Consider the following 21,022-nt stretch of genomic DNA (forward strand, 5'->3'; position numbering starts at 1 on the left):
GCCCCCTTGGACACTCCACTGATTAAGGGCATGTCTTCCATAAGGGGTATATGGATTTTAACTACAATAGCCCAATTGGCCTGCTTCCAAAGTAAAGTGCAGTATCTACAAGTATATAAAAAAGGTAAAGGGGACAAACCTGTGTTCATACATGTAGGCCAAAGTGCCCATTTTTTTGTTGAAATCGACTGGGCAAGACTCATTATGAGTTGTAGTCAGAGACTGCTGCGCCACTATACCCCAAGTATTATATACCACAGTAGATACAAAATGGATTTTTGTTTGACAAAACCAAGTGAATATTTTACTCACTATTCAACAAACCACAGTAGATACTTTTGTTTTACTTTTTAACTGTTCCTTAAGTAAAATGAAGTATCTGTGTGTGTAGTTTACAAAATAGATACCGTGGTTTACCTTGGTGGGCAAATATGGTGGGAACCACCTTCTCCTCTTTTATTTCATTGAGAAAAACATTTGGAAGGAATAGCTAAGTACATACAGCATGGAAGTTGAAATAATTTACATCACACAGCTATGTCATATTTGCTAAAGAAAAGAAGATCATGATAGTGGATGGAAGTTTGGCTTATCAACACAAAATTATAACAATGAACTTAATAATTGGAATCTATTGATAATGCATCATAAGCTTTACGCAAAATAAGTACTTTTCTATAGGAATGCATCTAAATAATATCATAATACTAAATTACTTTGCATTGAAGTGCACATGGGATTCAAATTAGGTATTTAATATTCATATCTTAATGTATAATTCATAAGGATGCAAGTTCGTTATTCATATCATATACCAAGGGCAAAGTTCATTGAGATTTTCAAAATTCTTAGCTATGATACTGCAAGTACTGACACATTGGAGCTTTGGAAATGGCAAAATGGGCTATTCCTGTTGAAATACATCCACCCCCTATGGAAGACATGATCTTAATCTTCCACACAGGGAGTGCGAATTTCAAATGGGGTTACCTGAATGGATGGTTCCATTTGAAATCTACACTCCTTCTGTGCGAGGTTAAGACCATATCTTCCATATAGTAGGTGTATGTATTTTAAGTGGAATAGCCTTATGGTGGTTGATGCCAACTAACAAAAAATGTAATTTCCATAGTTAAAAGATATGTGATTACAATATGTGACCATTGAGTACCGTTATTTCAGGAATAAGCAGTGGTTTATACATTATTTTGGAGCTGCCGAAAGTCAGTGCGCCTTATTCGGCGGTGCAGCTTATACAGCTATGTTTGAAGATAAAAACCATGCAACAAGAGAGAGAGACAAATCTCTTGCATTGATCCTCACTCATCCTGATGAAAACGCAATTCATTGTGGAATCAATTTACATGAAATGTGACCCAACCAAGCAAAACAAGGTCTATATGTACATTCATACTATGTTGTAATTGCTTTGCGGTGTGATGCGTTGCCGCACTGCATCCTACCTCAAAATTCTGCATTGCGGTATTGCAATAAAGTTAAATACATTTTAACTTGCAAATGCGACGAGTTGCGGTAAAAAGTAATTGATATATTGGCAATGCACCGCAAAGAAATTGCGGCGTAGTATGAACGGAGCATATGTTGAAAAAGTTATTAAGTTATAATGCACATTTAACTTTCAAACCCCTAAATATTGTTATACTTTTCTACAATTACTTTGTATGATAATTTGACCACTGGAGGTCACATTATGTCCTAAAGAACAAAAAATCCTTTTCCGTCACAGATGCTCGAAATTTCAAAATAACATTTTGCAAATTTGTCCTAAATTTGCTTGATTTGTCACAAATAAATCATATTTATTGATTCTCAAAGTCAACACTGTAATCAACCATGGAGAGTGTAAGCTGGCTGGCCTCAACTGGGAAATATTTACAAAGATAATTTACAAACTCAAATAAAGCTCTAACTTACTTATGTTTTTTCAATAACTTACACATAAATAATCAATAACATTTCAATAAGGCCAAAAAAAAAAGATGTTTGCTTGCCCTCACCCGACCGACCCTAATTTTGGAAATCGGAAAAAAGTTGTTGTTTTTCTATTTACTGTACAAAAGAATACCGACCCTATTTTTGGAAATTCCTGAAAAAGTTTTTTTTTTCTTTTTAAATTTTTGCATTCTGAAGATGTAAAAAAAATGTATTTTAGAGCTTGTGTTCAACATTTTAGTTGTTTTGCAATGTTAGTTGATTCATTTTGACACCAAAATTGTCTGATTTTTCATATTTTGAGCCTTAATTAATAGAAACAGCCGAGTATGCTAGTAATTAAAAAAAAAAAGTAAAAAAAAAAAAAAATCCCGACCGACCGACCCAATTGTTAAAATTCATTTGAGGGCAAGCAAACAATTTTTTTTTCTTGGCCTAATATACACATGCTGCGGAACCTGAAAGCTTTCCATGCGCAACAAAAATATTCACCGATGAATGAAATCCAATTTTAATGGTCCTTACATATAGCTGAGTTGTGGAATTAACCTAATACTATTATATCTTAGCCTCAGAAGTGGCAAGTAGCTTGGGAAAAATCCTGTTCAAATTAGATGCACCAGTTAGCAATATATAAGCAAACACAACAACTGATTTACAGACTTGATAGATATTATACATAATTATAGTAAACTAATTTATTTAGTACTGGCGACTGAATCCCAATGTCTTGGCCAACACTAACTTAATTGTGTTGCTACAAGAATATTAAATATTCAGAGATTGGATCAACAAATTTACATACATGTGTGTGTAAGTAAGTACACATTTATAAACTGAATTTACATACAGAGAAAAAAGGGGTTTGGCCTAAAAGCTATAGATAGACCCTATGCAATACCGGATATGTCCTCCAAGACGATTCAAGAATACCAACAATATATCAGACATAATTGGAACAGGCTATTCAAATATAAATTGCCGCCTACAATGTATGTAGATCCAAGATGGCTGCCATTTGTTACTACTGCTCTGGCCGGGTCTAAATGACTCCCATTTCTTATTTCTCAAAACTAGGACAATTAAAACTTGAGTGCTTTGCAGAAAGATTGAATAGAATACTACAGAGACAACCCTTTTCTTCTTGCATGCCAGTTGCTATTCCAATTTCTGAATATGAATCAATAACAAATTAGATAATAACTTCATAATTATGTCACACACATTATATTATAAGCAACTATAGCTGTCCGGTATATATTATAAACAACTATAGCTGCCCTGTGTACACAATAATATTATAAGCAATTATAGCTCCCTTTTAAATAATCAATTTGAACATTTTGTTGCTTGTGACAAAACAAAAATAGCCTAAGCAGTGAGCAATTGAAAAAATGTGGTTTCAAAGAAATGGCAAGATAAGTTAATACTAAGATGTTTGAATTGAAAGTAATAAGGTTTGTACTTTTGTCAATTTTCTTTAGAAAGATTCACAATTCTTAAACTTGAATACATTTTGTAGCTATACTAGAATTGAATTGCGCTTTGGACAGATGGCTGTCGACTATTCTTTGGTAACCAAAATAGTAAAGTTCATTTTAGGTCAAGGAATTTGTTCTTGCTAACAAGTTTGGTTGGTTAATTGGTTAATAAATATTTGTTTTTAAACTGTCTACTTCCTAAATTTCATTCAAACATAATGAAAGAATTAACTTCAACACTACACTATTTATCCTGCTTACCTGGAACATATTCGCTGATCAACTGGCATCTTCAGCATAATTATGGTGATGCTGTGATGATTATCTTGTCTACAATTCGATTGCATCATATGATTGCCAAGATGACATCATAGGTTGTTATGACATTGTGTTGCCCCCACGGGCATCAGCAGGTTATTCTAAACATGACCTATTTCTAGTCCTTTATCACTGTTAAGTCTCGGTTTCTGAGTCGTTATATGTTCTGCTTCAAGAACTCTTCTAGGAAAACTCTTTTTGTTCCTTTTGTCCTCCTATCAATCATATGATGTCTTTGGAAAGGACTATTCCGATTGTAGACAAGATATTATTACAGAATTACCATCTGCTGAAAATGCCAGATAAGCGAAGAATAGTGTAGTGTTGAAGTTAACTTATATTCATTCAACATGTTTTTATTGTTCTTTGACACAATCCTGTGCCAATGTTTGGTTGGTTCATCTGATAGTGAGTTTTTGTATTTAAAATAATATTGTTATAGAAAAGATTATAAAAAGGCAGTGCATAGCTATATATACTAGCTAGCTGTCTAAACTATGCATTTGAATATTTCATTCAAATCTACCATATATAGGATTGTCATACATATGGACCAAATAGTATAACTCTGACCAGAGCTCTGGCACCTTCTGCAAATACTTATACCAACATTGAAAATGTTTGCATCGGTGACTCTGCAATTGCCTTATCTTCCAAAGCACGCAATTTAGGTGCATTTTTTGACACTCACATGACCATGCAACCTCATATCTCTAATGTCATTCGTTGTTCAGCGCTTCAACTACGTAACATCAGCGGATCCATAAATACCTAAGTCGCGATGCTACTGAACAAATTATTCACTCATTCATCTCTTCTCGTTTGGATAACACCAATGCACTTCTTTATGGATTACCAGCAAACCAACTCTATCGCCTTCAGAAAATTCAAAACACTGCCGTCAATTCTTACTTTCACCAGAAAATATTGCCATATCACGCCAATCCTAAAGGAACTGCATTGGCTTCCTGTCACACAAAGAATTGTTTTTAAACTTATGTTGATTGTATATAAATGTATTAATGATATTGCTCCGTTATATTTATCTGAACTCCTTTTACATTATGTTCCCACCCGTACGCTTCGATCTGGAAACATGCAACTTCTTCAAGAAAGAAAATCCAACCGCACATGGGGTGACAGATCATTTGCAACCGCAGCTCCACGTCTATGGAATGAACTGCCTATTTATATCAGAACTGCTAAAAATGTAACTGTGTTTAAAAAGTTGTTAAAAACTCATCTTATGTCAGAGACATTCTGTAATTCTTAAGTTATGTTTCTTAATTTAGTTCCAGTTTTCTTTGTCTTGTTAGTTTTTGTTTGTTTGTTTTGTTTTAGTGCCTTGAGCGCTCTTAATTGAGTGGATATGTGCCTTGTCGCTATTATTATTATTATTATTATTACCAATGTTGCTTAGAATGTTTCAGCATATTTCAAAGGTTTGTGCATTATGATACTAATTTGCTGGTTATCAGGAAAAATAAATGCATAAGCAAGCTTGCTCTAAAATTGAATATCCAAGTGCAATGCAAAAACAACCCAGGCCAGGGATATACTATTTTTTATCTATGCATAAATTAAAACTTGCCTGTATAGTTACTCAACAACACCAATTTATTTACATTATTCAGAAAAAATGTAATCCCAAAATATAGTCAGAAAATATTGCAATTCTCTTCTGTTAAGTACAAATATTGCAAGCTCACTGCTAGTGGTCACAGTTCAGTAGCATACATACATGTATATACAGGAGTACGTTGAACTCTGGTGATACTGACATTATTAATGCTTGCTGTTCTTCTTTACAATATTAATTTACTCATCTGAAATAAAAAAAAAAAATGTTTGCTTAAATTTTAATAAAGAATTTGTTTAAGGCAGCTTTATACTTTTTTGCAGCTCATTTTTCATAAATAATTCGCATGTGTGCATAGAGAAAATCTTTTAACTATATTCTGGATATGTTTATTGAAATTGCTACTCAAATCACCTGGCAGCCATCAAATGCCTATAGAAATTATGCATCCAGTTGCATCTTAATCACCAACAAGATTTCCACACGACATCTAATAGCTGCCACATGAATAATGACTTAGGTCCAGTCGTCATTCAGAGTTAAGTCAGTAATGCCAAATGATTCAAAGGGCAGCTTCTAAATTTACCATTGATTTGACAAAGAACATGCTTTTCCATCTAGGAACTAAATCTGAAGTTGCCAATTAACTCTTCAAAACACTTTATGGGATAAAAAGATGGAGTTGGACAACTCCAGTTGAAATCCATACACCCACTATGGCAGATATGACCTTAATGCTCTGCATGCTAGCCATAGGCTTCAACATAAGAAGCCCCAAGTTTTCAGATATTTTCTCAAAATATCAAGAGCTATCTCAAGAACCACTGAACCAATTGTACTCATTTTAATGCATTTTTCATGCTGATTCCAAATATGGACATGAAAATTTACATTTTTGAAACATGTCGTCTGCAGTCGACACCCGTGTGAAGAGTGTTAACTTTCAATCTGGGTACCTGAATGGGTGACTCAATTTGAAATCTACACCCCCTATGTGGGAGATTAAGGACATATGTTCCATAGGGGGTGTATGGATTTCACACAGAATAATTGTGATCTCTTATGCATATCTTTGTTAAATCAAGCCAAAAGGTCATAATTTTCGATTAAATTGTCACTGGTGCTTAACTTGTGCTGCAAAGATACCTATAACTGCAGGTCTGTTTGGATAGTTAGTACCTTGCATGCAAATCATGTGATGTCTCACAGAGTGACACACATGATATTAATTATTGGCAAAGTGTTAAGGCATTTTAGCTAGTTGAAACATTGCAAGAAGTTTGTGTGCATATAAATGAAGGTGTGATCAACATTTTCTTTCCATATAAAGTTTTCATTGATCAATGATTTGTTATTTTTCTTTTGTTACTTCAAATAACGTACCATGATTCAAAAAGACGAGAGGCTAGTGTTTGTGTTCCTGTACTGTAGGCTATATGGTTATAGGAATATGCAATAAGTAAAACCAATCATCAAGCCTGATTCCGCTATTCCAGTTGAAATCCATCACCCCCTATGGAGTGTTAATATTAAATGGAGTCATCCATTCAGGTAACCCCATTTAAAATTCATAGGGGGTGTATGGATTTCAAATGTAATAGCCCCTTTATTGATGGAAATGTAGATATATAATCATGTTCGCTGAAGGAAAAAATTGTCATACCCACTGCTTGTTCTCACAAAATATAGACAAATATCTATGGTGTGGTGCTGCATTCCATTCAACCTTCAGCTTCAGGGTTTCATTAAATATGGTATAGTGCCGTATTCCATTCAGCCTTTTGGCCTCATTTTGTGCACAAGCAGGGGTAACTAATAAATAATAAATATAATAATTAATACATATCTTTTAAGAGGGAGAAATATCTTTGAATACAAAATATACTTATATCAAAAGTGAAACCTTGATTTAAAGTCTTCATTCATAAAATAGTTACAATTTTAGCTTATAGGTTTACGCTTAGGATATTGACCTTTAACCTATCCTTACATCATGGGTGTCTAAGAATGTTGGCATCATAGATGGTAACAGCTGCACCTTTGATACATCAGGTAATTCTTGCTGATGATGTGCATCAAGTGCGCAAAAGCAGATACATATTGTGAATTGGCATGGATGATAGAACAAAAGATGCTGTGCATGCGCCAGCATACATACATCTTTAAAAATGCACCAGTGGAGGAGCATCTTGAAGATAAATTTTAGCCGTATCATTTCATGAAGAGATTCACTGAATTGATTCCATGTTTAATAATGCGACTGCCAATCCAGGCTTAAATCCGATGCTAATAATGTTAGACAATTACGATGGCTGCAACTATGTAAATGCAGATAATGTACATTCACATCAGCACACAGGTACCAGCAAGTTGAAGTAAAGTCATCTTGAAACACACTAATATAATCCCTGTAAATCAGTCACATAGATTGGTCCAATCCTGACATAGCATGCAAGAGAGTCAAGAAAGTCAGTTATTTCCACTTTTAAACAACCTATCAACTGACTGACGTTAACAGCCGTCTTCATAGGTGGCGCTTCACTTTCCAACGCAAAACACAATAGCACATCAGTCTAAGAAGTATGAAGTATGCAAAAAGGACGAGAAAGTCAATGTGGAGTTTTTTGCCGTAGACGTCAAGTTCTTTGAGGACGTCATCACTAGTCCGAAAAATACATGGTTTTTGTGGGTCCGAATGGCATTCAAGTTCACCTCTGTCCATACCATATAAGGATAATATGCAGCCCTCAAAACTATATCTTATATAGGAGATATAGGACATGAACTGTAGATAGCTGGGTATTGTGTCAAAGGTCACAAAGAACCCAGAGAAGAGGAGGATGGGAATAGCTGTGACCGGTCCAACGAATACTGCTACCTGTTGGTGTGAAAAAGAAATTGAGAATAATTATAGTGGGTTAGGGCCATTTATGTCTTGTGAATTGTGACATAAGCATCAACTCATAATCAGGACTCGAAGAACAACTTAAATATGAGCTCTATGGTTTTTCTTTTTAGGGTGAAAGTTTTGCTATTCACAATAACAAAACAATTTGTTTGCTTGTGCAACCAAGAGTTTGGTGTCAATAATTAGATTCTTTTATTTACATCCAATATTATGTTATTCTCATGTATACATCCATATCAAAAGGATGCACTTGTCGGCTGCTACATGTGTCTCTTTTCATAATAGCTAGAAATAAATACCAGACTCATCTCAAGTACAGGTCACTTCAAATCATTGCCAGGTCACATACAGAGAACATTTCTAGACTAAGCAACTTGAAGATGATTTGAAGTGACCTCCACTTGAGATGTGGTAGCAAATAAGTGCATGGATGTACACATATTGAGATTTTGTCACATTTGTAAGTCACCCCCAAAACTCGTTTACAATTGTTTGCCCATGTAATGTGTAAGTAAATAATATGAATGAAAAGTCCTGATTGTATGAAGTTATGCAATACCCCATCATCACCAGATTAAGCAATGGGCTCAGTAACAGTTGGGATTGGATTAACAAGTTTCCTTTCTCTTGATCCAAAGGCTGACAGTAAAATTATTCACTTGATTGTTGAGAGAGGCCTTCTTTTCCTTGATCGTTTATTCTATCTTCAAATATTTCTCTCTCTTTTCTTTGCATGTAGGCCAGCATGCTTATAGGCTTATTAGCGTGGTTTGAGTACTTTGATTAAGCCTGGTCCTATCAGGACATAAGTGCGTCTCAGCACAGAGCAACTGTTTAACCAAATGAATATCATGCATCATTGTGGGCATATCAACCTGCCCTTAAGCCAGTAACTCTGAGTACTCACATCAAGAGATGTAGCTCCAGCCCCAATCAGCAAACCCAATGACTGTGCCACTAATGATGTCATCGTTGACAACGCAACAAATAACATGAATCTACCTCCCTCTGGAGGCTGTCCTGTCATCCAGTATACAATTGTACAGTACACTATTGGTAAAATCATCTGAAAAATAACAACAATGTTATAGAGTTATAATGTTGAATATGCCTTTCTGCTTCTAAAATCGGACCTCTTCCCATATCCCTGTCCTGTCATATTTGGCTGGCATCCCTTTAAGTTAGTAGCATTTGCGCATTATTGGCCTTTGACTGGCTTTGGGCCGAATGTTATAAAATAATAATAATAATAATGTGACAACTTACCTGGAAAGGCATATCAGCTATGGTCTTGGCGAGGTAGTAAGCTTTGAGACTGTACCAGTAATTCAAATGCTCTCGTACAAACACACCCATTTCTGCTGGAACTGAGAATACCAAATAAACACTGTGTTAGGCAACGATCCTGGAAAATAAGTCTTTGGGGGCACTTTACCACCATGCATTGAAATGAACCCCCTGTCCTGGTCCATACCTTGTTTCCGTAAAATTGTACACTATTCATCTTACCATTTACACTTATCTGTAGGGGTTCTATATTAAAATTTCAACAAAATACCATAAAATAATCTACATCTTTTTTATTTGGCATTAACAGGTCCATTACAATTGGATTTCCTTGCTTCCTTAGTTTATTCCGGAGTTTAAAACCACCTTCAATGCACATGTATATGATAATATTCTATGAAATCGGTATGAATATCATGTCTGCATAAAAAGAATTCAATGTTTTAAAGCCGCCATTGTCATCTAGTAGACTATTTATAACTAGTATTGCTTTTGAATTCCAATGTGTATAATGAACTGGTTTAAAATTTTAATAATTAGCCAATTTGTGGAAATACTGGTCAAGACCATTGTCTTTTTTGTTTGTTTTTTTCTTTTTTGTATGCGGTCACAATGCGGCTTAAAGACTTTGCTCATGAAAAACTACTATTAACCCTTACGCTCCTGAATACTACAAAATACTACTTGATATATGTGATGCGATCAAGCAAAATGAGTCTGATGTCGATCAAAATCAAAATTCAGTTTTCAATATCATTATATGAGCCATTCCCAGAGCTTTATTTTGCTGAAAACCCCATCATAATTAGACTTATGGTTCCAGAGATATGGCCATTTTAGTGTTGCTCAGAACAATAAAATACAAAGGAAGTTGAATACTATTATTGATTATATCTAAAAATCTTTATTCCCGACATCCGACTCATTTTGCTTGATTGCATCACATATGCGCTGTTCGTGCATGCATCCCACGTGGTGTGATGACGCAATCGCCCTAAGTGATATATAGGCACGGTTTCGCTGGCCAGCGAAGCCCAAGACCTGTGGCAAAGTGTCGCCGACCGAGTGCTTGGCATGCGAGGGGTCTCGGGTTCGAATCCCACCCAGAGCAAACAACTTCTTTCCTTCTTTTCTCTCTTTATTCTTTCCTTCTTTCCCTTCCCGTCGCCAAAAAGGCCCTAGGCGGTTAGGGTTAGGTTACCACTATCGAAACTCAGTATAGGCTTCCTTAACCCTTACGCTCCTGAATACTACAAAATACTACTTGATATATGCGCTGTTCAGGCATGCATCCCACGTGGTGTGATGACGCTTAATCGCCCTAAGTGATATATAGGCACGGTTTCAGCTGGTGTAAGCCCAAGACCCGTGGCAAAGTGTCGCCGACCGAGTGCTTGGCATGCGAGGGGTCTCGGTTCGAATCCCACCCAGAGCAAACAACTTCTTTCCTTCTTTTCTCTCTTTATTCTTTCCTTCTTTCCCTTCCCGTGGCCAAAAAGGCCCTAGGCGGTTAGGGTTAAGACACTTATTTCTGTTAGGCTTCCTCATTATTCAGTATACCTCTTAAGAAAGTTCTGATGGGACCACAGAATTTAACTTAGAAAACATCAACTCTGACAGCTGTTGTATTGCACATGCTCCGGAAAATAGTGAAACTCTGAATTGTTTGGATATGTATTACATGTGCACCCACAAATCTAGATTCCTCATGTGTGTATATGTGTGTGACCTGTACGGGATGCCTAGTGCCTATCATGTGTTAATGCTACATGCATGACGCCAATAAATGAAGATTTTGGGGCTGGCATACATGCTGGCATTTTGGTTCATATTCTGTGACTTAACTGAATGGTACAGCTCAACTGATCATACTTTTCCTACATTCGACCTTTCATGATTTTTGAGTTGACACAGTCATGAAAATAACTATAGATACTTGACAGATCATTATAGTAGCCCAGTTCTGAACCTTTACATTGATCATTCATAACAATAGGTATCTGATGGATCAGTGAAGATAAGAAGGGATTATAATATATCCGTAACCTTGATCGATATTATAGTATATCTCTAGGAAAAAGTGCAATGGACATGTTTTCATTTTATGTTTCAAATATCCCACGCATGAAAATTGAGTATTTAACCCAAAATGGAAAATGGAACAATTTATTGGAAATCTGTTTAACAGATTTTTGACATCTTTTTCTGCACTGTATTATACCTAAATTAAGAATTTTTTATAAATATTCAAAGAAAATATAGGTCATCCAAAAAATTGTGATTTTTACACATTTTGGGGGAAAAATAAGCAAAAATATCAAAATCTGTTTAACAGCTTCATTCATCAAGTCATAACAAACGGCCTACATGCTTAATTTCTAATAAAATATTGAAATTGTGAAAAATATAGGTATTTATTGATTATCATGTTTTTTCTTGCAAATATGCTAATAATATGCAAATTATGAAATTGCAAAATAAAGTTTCTACATAGCATACATCTTTCAAGTGTGATGTTCAAAATGACAGACATCAAAAAGAGGAAAAGTACGGTAAGTTGAGCTGTAGCAGTACTAAAGATGGTGCGTTTGCAAATTTCCATTTCTGAGTTAAACAAATTGTACTTTTCAATAATAGAAATTGGTTCTTGGAAAACAGTACAAATGGACAAATATTATTATAGAAAAGGAATTTAGTATTTATTGACAAGTTTTATTCTGGGTAAACACTAACCATAACCTTAAACTATATGGAATTTCACCCTGATGACTTCTTGTAACATTTTGAGTTGAAAAATAAAAATTAACATAATTAATGTTTCTCAAGCTTTTGCACTCCTCTCTATATTGCTAGCAAAAGATAACTGTATTATGTTTTGGTATGGCTGTGAAACTGTCAACTTACATGATAATACTGTTGGCATTAATGCAGTAAACATCAGGAACAACATGGAAAAGAAAATGAACCCTGCATTATTGTATGCCTTGCTCCCATCATTGCCAATGTCCAAGTATAACACGCCAATCATTAGGCCAATGGAAATATGTGAAAACAGCCTCAGATGGGTCAATACCTGTAATGGAAATAATAGACTTGGGTTAAATTTATGCCCATGTCTCTGTATGAAATAGAAACATTGTAATTGCTTTTATTTCGTCTATCCACAGTACATAGGTTAGATGTAGATTGGCAAGATTTCTGTGTTCTAAAAGGTCAAATTCCCCCTTTTTTGTTTTCTAAAAAATCTATAAAATTCACCAATTCTAGTAAATTTTGTCAACTTCTAGAAACACTGCGTACCAAAATAAAATGGCAGCTTGGGAAATGTTTTCCATAAAATGGATAACTTTTAAGACTCAAATTATTGAAATATGCTGTTTATTACACACTGACCATACATGGGTTGATTTGATTGTGGAATAGCAGTTAATTAATGCAAGATATCAGCAAAGGAAATTTCATATGAATGGTTAATAGAACTAAATAGGTAGAAACTACACATGGGTGGAGTAGGTACAAAAATATGGATCCAATGGGCTATCCCAATTGAAATCCACACCCCTATGGAAAACATGACCTTATCTCTCCAACACACTGGATGTAGATTTTAAATTGAGTCACCGCTTACAGGTAACCCCATTTGAAATTCACACTCCCTGTGTGTCATGTCTTTGAAAGTGGGTGTGTGGATTTCAACTGGAATTGAACTGACCTGGTCTCTCATAATGATTAAAAATGTTCTCTTGAATAACACCCAGAACTGTGTAACAAAGCCAGTGGCAAATGTGTGCCTCTCAAATGACGAGTCATTCAGGGCATAGGCCTGAAAAGAGAACAAAATTAAAACAAGTTACAAGATTATTTAAACAATATTAGCACATTTGTAACACAATCAAGCAAATTGAATCCATTGTCACTCGCATCATTAAGAGGTATAACTACAAGAACTGACTTGATTCAGCAACACTGGTGGTGTTTCTAGAAGATGTAGTGTTTCTAGAATTGTTCAGGATCAAATGGTCATAAACGTGACTGAGGTTTTGCTCTGACAATTTGCTTCATTTTGCTTGATCATGTCACATTGGTGTTTGTGTACACACGATGTAGAATCAAGGAGTACCGACTCAGCCATGTTTGTGTGTCACTCATGGCGGCAACTTATAACATACCTCTGGATTATCTTACTATGTGCACGGCAACATTTGATTCAAAGTGTGGGGTTGTTTGCGTTCTGCAGGCAACATGTTGTGCCCCAATTGATCAACCAAATTATCGTTTGATTTTGAGCTCTTGCCAACAAATGCCACAGTTACGTTATCTGCCCTCCACAGGCAACAAACCAAGATGGCAGATTTACCATAGCATTACGTATGGTGCAACTTTGAGTCTGTAATATTTGGGTGTTATAATATCTTTGGCACATACAGGTCTTTTTGACAGGGTTATAGGAGAAGAAGGGTTTCAGGTTTCATACATATGTAGTTATGTGTGTTACAAAACAGGGAATCGCTATGTTGCATTGTTATGCAGGGAGAGCCAGCTCAGGTAGTGCCCCTGCAGCATGTTTCAAACAATGTCAAATGAAAAAGATAATTTAGTGAATCAGAAGGCATAATATGTGCATAGCTAGGTTTATACATGCAGTGGTTGTAGTGTAATAACTATTGTACATGTACAGTATACTTTATGTGTAGGCTAAGTTTATATACACCAGGCACAAAAAGAAACTCGTCAGTTATATTCATCCTTGCTGTTCAATAACTTGATAGTTTTGGATTATTCTGAAATATACATTTTGTTAATTAGACTTTGCTTTCTCATTTGACACCCTGTTTGTGAAAAACGAACAAGAATTGACCAAGAAATGCGCCTCCAAAGCCTCAAACCTTAAAATCAGAAGTTGCATTTTCAACGATTTTCAATGAGAACGCATTGTTGTATTGCACACAAGCACCACGGGTCAATCAATAAAGCACACAGTGTATCAGGCACAATTGAATCGTTAAAATTGCAACTTTTCATTTTGGGGTTTGAGAGTTTGGAGGCGAATATCTTGGTCAATTCTTGCTCAATGTTCACGAACAGGGTGTCAAATGAGAAAGAAAAATCCAATTAACAAAATGTATATTTCAGAATAATCCGAAATCATCAAGTTATTGAACAGCAAGGATGAATATAACTGACGAGTTTCTTTTTGTGCCTGGTGTATTTTTGACAAGTACACACTGAAAACATTTTAACTGAGCACATATCAAAACAGTCTTGAGGTCCCCTAGTATTCTCTCACTTTCCAGAGTGTGCAGTCTCCCCTCAATAGCTTTCACAGGTGTACCACAGAGTGCATTACATGTATATCAATATTACTGTGCACCAGAGCAACAACATATAGGCTTATTGATTGCAGGTATCAGCGACACTTCAGATCAGGCAAAATCAGGGTTATAAGGAGCTGAAAATCAAAGATATCTGCAGCAAAATTGTGACTTTCAAAAAAAAACTTTCTTTAAAATGTAGGGAATGATCCGCCAGTTATTATTTGCTGATCTGCTACATAAACTTGACACATTGACACCACTCTACCTTAACCAAAAGATAATACAGAGTTAACAATATTGAGCTATTTCTACACCTATAATATTATACTTGTGATAAATAAAATAAGAAAAATAAGTTGGGAAGTCTGAAACATAAGTATATGATAGTGAATTCAACAACTCTTCCTATACCTTTGTACAGGAGCAACCCGTTGTTAATGGGTGATGAATCCATATACTGGTTTTGTGTGAGCGCGTAAAATTTACTAAACATTGCCATTTATTTCTGTAGTCTATTGCTGATATCAACAGAGATATAATGATATCATCATCATGTCGAGTGGCAATGACTAAACAACTGACATTCCTCATGAAATAATCATGTAAATTAGATGATCTTTAGCTTGTTTTCGTTGTTGAATGGATTCAGTCATGTTTCACTGTTGTTCACCACCACCACTAATCGCGGCATGTCTGTGTAGTTTACTTCACTTGGATTCATGAGGGCATCTTTGAAATAAACCATGAAGATGACCCAGACACATCGTTGTTAAATGGTGATGAGCAATGGTAAATCATGATTGTATCCCTATATAAGAATATTAAAGCAGATATAGCAAAACATCCCAACAACAACTACGACCGTAGTAATCAACTAACACTAAAAGTAGGGAGAAGAAGATGTAGCTTCCTTTTCTATACATCTGACTATTAATACACCTGTCCAAAAGTTAACTACTTCTGATATCTGATCATAAAACTACAAAAAGCTGGAAGGCTGTACTAGGAAGCAGAACATAATATTTGGCACAAAGTTGATCCACTCAGACTTAAATTCAGGGTCTTGGAGAATTACTTATAATTATTTAACATCTTTACAAACTATTTATCCAACCTCTCACACGCCACTGCAGAAGAAAGGGCTCTCCATCATTTGACCATCTCATCCCATCCTGATTATTTGTTTTAGGTAAAAACATAACATGTCATTAGGCTTGTTTGCTTTTCCAGAATGATAGAAGCAAGTATATCAATTGTTTTACTTTTCATTCAAAATTTAATGTTTTTGTCTGAGTGGATCATACTGTGTTACAAAGAAAATATCGGAAATTAATTTCAACTTTCTGAAAGAAAATTGTGTTGCCCAACACAAATTAGAGTAGATAGGAAACAAGCTGAAACAAGGGGTCTTAGAATTACAGAGAAGCCTGAATAATGGGGTCATCAAAGTGGCATGTAATAGGTATAGCCCATTTGAAATTCTATAGGGGGAAATGATTGGCAAAGATGAACAAATTAAAATATTGAGCATATATTTTAACATTGCACAAGAAGCAACCAAGACGGTATATATTGCATTTTGCTCAAATAGGGTATTTAATTTGAAACCCATACACCCCCTATAGAAATCACAACCTCAATCTTGCACACAGGGAGTGTGAATTTCAAATGGGGTTACAAGATTGGGTGACTCCATTTGAAATCTACACCCCCTGGTATCATGTCTTCCATAGGGGTGTATGGATTTAAACTGATATTACTAAATACTCCAAACATTTAGCAACATTCAAAATGCATTTTCATCCTTTTAATTGCAAGCTTTTGCATATTTCTTAACAATTAAATCAAAACAAATTAATTTTGCTGACCTTGCAAGTAATTTGATTTTTGTTTGTTTCTTGAATTACATGCCTTCCCTGTGTTTAATGGTGGTGCAATTACTTTACATTGGTAATATCACATGACTATTGTGAGAAGTTGAGCAAACTGATACTAAGCTGAGAAATACAAAGTTTAAGTGTACATATAGTATGCAAAGATTTACAACACTGAAATGAGTAGTACTAATATAGGCCCAAGTGTAGGTACATATAGAACAGCTATGCCCACCACACCACCAAAATCACTTCCTGTGTTTATATCCATAAAAGACACCGAGGTGCAATATTTTTCCAAGGATTTACATTTTGGTAAGAGTAAGTTACATAAAGTGAAATCTTTAAATGCTCCAAATTTGGCTAACTATCATATATGGCAGCTTTTAAAGGTGCACGATCCCTAGATTGTAAGAAATTTGTGTTTTCTACCTCTAATTGAGGCCCATCACCTGAACATTCTCATTCCATGTTTTGTTTTCTACCTCTAATTGAGGCCCATCACCTGAACATTCTTATTCCATGTTTTGTTTTCTACCTCTAATTGAGGCCCATCACCTGAACATTCTTATTCCATGTTTTGAGTTAAATTACTCCAGCGATTTTGAATTTAGAAGCAAAAATGTGTATACATCCTAGTGGCCCATAGAACAGTACATGATTTTGAGAGTGGTAACCACCAATCCACCATTGCTCATACCACATTTAAAGGAAACATATTCCCAGCCTAATATTTTAGCAGGGCTATGAGAAAAATATGAGCTTTCACCAGATACCAGAATCTGCATTTTGATGGGGGTAAAATAGGGGACAGGCTGGTCAGGTAAAATAAGATAACAAAATGAAGTAATTTCAAATCAAGAGAGAAAGTTAAGGGAATCATATTTGTACCTTTTAGAATAAGATGTATGGTAAATTGTTGCATTTCAGTGTATTTTAAGAACAAGACAAAATATTGGATGTGATCAAGCACAGTGAGTCAAATGGGCTAATCCAAATGAAAACCATGCACCCCCTATGAAAGGCAGGACACAACCTTTAAAGGTTAAATCTCCCACACAGGGGGTGTAGATTGCAAATGGAGACACCCATTTTAAGTAAACCCCATTTGAAATCCACATTACCTGTGTGGAGGATTAAGGTCATGTCTTCCATTGGGGGTATATTGATTTCAACTGGAATAGCCTGATGCATGAAAACTGATTTTGAGATACAAAGCGAACAATTACAGCCTCATGCTTTTGTTGACCAATTGGATAATTGTTTTCACTGTGATTTTTGACCATTTTTTTTGGCCGTAACTCAAAATGAATTCTAGCTATAAATGATTCATCTTGCTTGATCACATCACATAATATTAAAATGATATTATGATACCTGATGAATAGGTGATGGTGTCGGTGATTGTTGCTCCTGGTATGAATTAGTAGAAAAATAGTTAGTTAATATGATGAAAACTCACTTAAAAAGTAATTGATTGCCTATATTAACATATTTACATCATTTTTTATTCAATTTAAGCACTACAACATATGTAACATATTATATCAAATTAACTGGAACTTAAGAAATAAATGAATGTAAAAAACAAATTACTAACAACAAGTGAGGGAGGTAGTTTACAAAAAAACAAAAACAATCAATAAGTGCTGATCGCTACAGACAGGAAATAATAATCAAGATTTGTAGTTTGTAAGATCAATAACAAACAAGTCTTGACTTTCAGAAAGACACATTTCTTTCTGCATTCAACATAACCATCAATAACAAATCTCTATATAATAATATGGATTTTATGTGCATCAGTCAATATGTTATGAAAATAAAATAAACTATCTATATTTTCTTGAAAGACAAAAAAATATTCCTGCATTTAGATTTTTACTACACAAAGATGAGAGTTGAATGACCAATGGACTCTCCTGGCAGTTGACTGATGCCAAGGTTTTCCACATACAGTAATTGTCTTTCCTTCATTCAACAAAATCGAGCACTAATTGCTTTTCAAAGAATTTCCTCTGTGGGAGTGACATGTTACAATTTGAGTTCATGTGGCAGTACATGTAAGTAAACACACACTCATAAAACCCTACGGCAATTATTCCACACTCTTGACAAATCCAGTATGCCTCTGAATTTGGAAACTGACACATTTGTAATACAGCCCAAAAATTATGGGCTAGCCTTCCACTGACTGACCCTAAAGCAGCAAAATCTGGGTGTGAGTTTACAAAAAAAATTGAAAATGTGAAATGCCGAAAATGTTGTTTTTTCACATTTTGTTAGTAAATATTGAAATGACCTGATTTTTTGGAAGCCAGACAAGCATGACAGTGAAGCCCTTCATGTACCTATACATGAGTTGATATGTGATGTCATTGCCAGGCAGTTTGTTGGCTATGGTCAAAACATTATTTGCTGACCACACCAACCCACCTCATCTATATCACTGAATTGCAAGAAACAAATGTTTTTAAGGTCTAAAAAGTCACAAATATGAATGCTGATTCTCATTCAATTGCTAAATAAGATAAAACTATTAGACTGAATAATGATTCAAAAAGCAATTCACACAAGAAGCACATATCACCCACCTGTAATGCTTTTGGATTGACATTCTTGCCATCTTTATATACAGTTGCCGTGGCAACACCATTTGAAAAAGTCACCCCCGGAGTCACATGACCATTCCCTGAAGATATGCTAGGAGTATTGTCTGGCACATTGAAGGTGCCGTTACTAAGACTGTAGTTGCTTGTGTTGCTGTTTTTGTCGGCTTCAATTTTGCAGAATTCTTCGCATTTACCTTCCTCTATTGCTTTGGACATACATGGAATTTTGTTGCCGTATTCCCCTGCCGCAATCTCTATCACTATGGAAACAAAAACATTAGAATACTTGAATAATTATTACAAGATTAAATCTCATGTACTGTAATGCATATTTTATTTAATGCCATCATTTTGTCATGCTATGCACACACTTATCTTCAAATGGCAATATGAATAATTCATCATAGTCTAAGTGTGAAATATGCTTTAAACCTCAATCCACGCAGTGAGACTAAGATGTGAAAATAATTCTGACATTGTATTATCTAATGAGGATATTATCAATGCATTTTGTCATAGTTGTCTCCGGGTGCTGTCTGGGTCTATGTGCAATAATCTACTGATATATTACTTTTGATACAAACATAATACCACTCGATAACATTTGAAATTAAACCTGACATGGCAGATATATTTTCATATTTTTTCTTGCTACTCAAACTGAAATATAGGCAATAATTTACCACTATGCACATACATGTAAAGTCTCCTCTAAAGGCTGCCCAGTTTTAGCAGCTATGGTTTACAACACACACTATGGACCACAATAGCTTCATCCAATGGCATAGTCCAATAACCTCAATTACATAATCATACTGCAAAATTTGACCTCAAGTTGCAGAGTATGAGGTTTTTGTACCCAAATCTTCAAAAGTCATTCAATGAATGTACAAATGTATTGGGGTTTAAGAACTGTGCCCTGATAGATGAGCATGTTGTGGATCCTAGTGAGAAAGGCGCAATCTTGGACAGATCACCCTTGTATGTGTACATATGAATTTGTTTCTTTTCCCTTCTGTCTGTAATTTATATATTATCATTATTCATTTGTTTATTCAATCAAATATCAATTGGTTATTAATTACTTACCAAAATCAGCAGGGTTATGATAGGGTGGGCATGTCATCCCTAACAGTTTCAAATATGGTACCAGACTGTTCACCGTCCCTCTATACAAGCACTGGCCTTCACCAAGAATATAGAGCTGTAAAACAAGAAAACCAAAGTCAGCACATTTATGTTAGGGTCCTTTCTCTCATCCGATGTCAGTCATATCACTATTGTATGTATGTTTTGTGTTCCATATTATCTAGCAGTTCATTAAGATAAAGACCTTTTTCTGGCAGAATCTGAAAGCTGAAAACCTTTCTTGCACCAGTCACCACAAGATTTCTCCATGCGTAGCGATCTTTGGCACAAGCGGCTATTTCTTGCTCTACATCGGCAATTACTGCTGTCATCTTTAATTCCTTTAAGAAAATTTAGTTCCTTTCCTCTCTTTGCAAATTGCTGACATACAGACCCATACTAAATGAAAGTTGTGTGCCCCTCCCACTGGATATCTTTCCCCTTTCTCTATATAGGGCAGTTGACATTTTCTTTAGGTCTAAGAAATTGACTTGGAATAGTGGTATTGTCTCATATAACATGGTGATTATTTTGGGTGTAAAACAAGCCACACCTTATGTCTCATTG

The 21,022-nt window shown here is 35.3% G+C and overlaps 1 protein-coding gene across 3 annotated transcripts in view; it reads right to left on the bottom strand.

The window, feature by feature from the left end:
- Nucleotides 1–7,129: 7,129 nt before the first annotated feature.
- LOC140170009 (ATP-binding cassette subfamily G member 4-like) overlaps nucleotides 7,130–21,022 on the bottom strand; it is a 109,887-nt gene continuing 95,994 nt past the window's right edge. The window contains exons 8-15 of one of the 3 annotated variants that reach the window (XM_072193318.1): nucleotides 20,417–20,531; nucleotides 19,310–19,587; nucleotides 18,093–18,128; nucleotides 13,239–13,349; nucleotides 12,431–12,599; nucleotides 9,506–9,606; nucleotides 9,147–9,305; nucleotides 7,130–8,209 (exon numbers count right to left, since the gene is read on the bottom strand). In XM_072193318.1, coding sequence (XP_072049419.1) covers nucleotides 7,856–8,209; nucleotides 9,147–9,305; nucleotides 9,506–9,606; nucleotides 12,431–12,599; nucleotides 13,239–13,349; nucleotides 18,093–18,128; nucleotides 19,310–19,587; nucleotides 20,417–20,531 — 1,323 coding nt within the window. In that variant the 3' untranslated portion in view covers nucleotides 7,130–7,855. Of the gene's footprint in view, nucleotides 8,210–9,142; nucleotides 9,306–9,505; nucleotides 9,607–12,430; nucleotides 12,600–13,238; nucleotides 13,350–18,092; nucleotides 18,129–19,309; nucleotides 19,588–20,416; nucleotides 20,532–21,022 lie in introns of all 3 variants that reach the window. The other 2 variants (XM_072193319.1, XM_072193320.1) reach the window with 2 other exon arrangements.

This window comes from Amphiura filiformis, chromosome 14, assembly GCF_039555335.1.
Source record: "Amphiura filiformis chromosome 14, Afil_fr2py, whole genome shotgun sequence".
In the NCBI taxonomy this organism is placed as follows: domain Eukaryota; kingdom Metazoa; phylum Echinodermata; class Ophiuroidea; order Amphilepidida; family Amphiuridae; genus Amphiura; species Amphiura filiformis.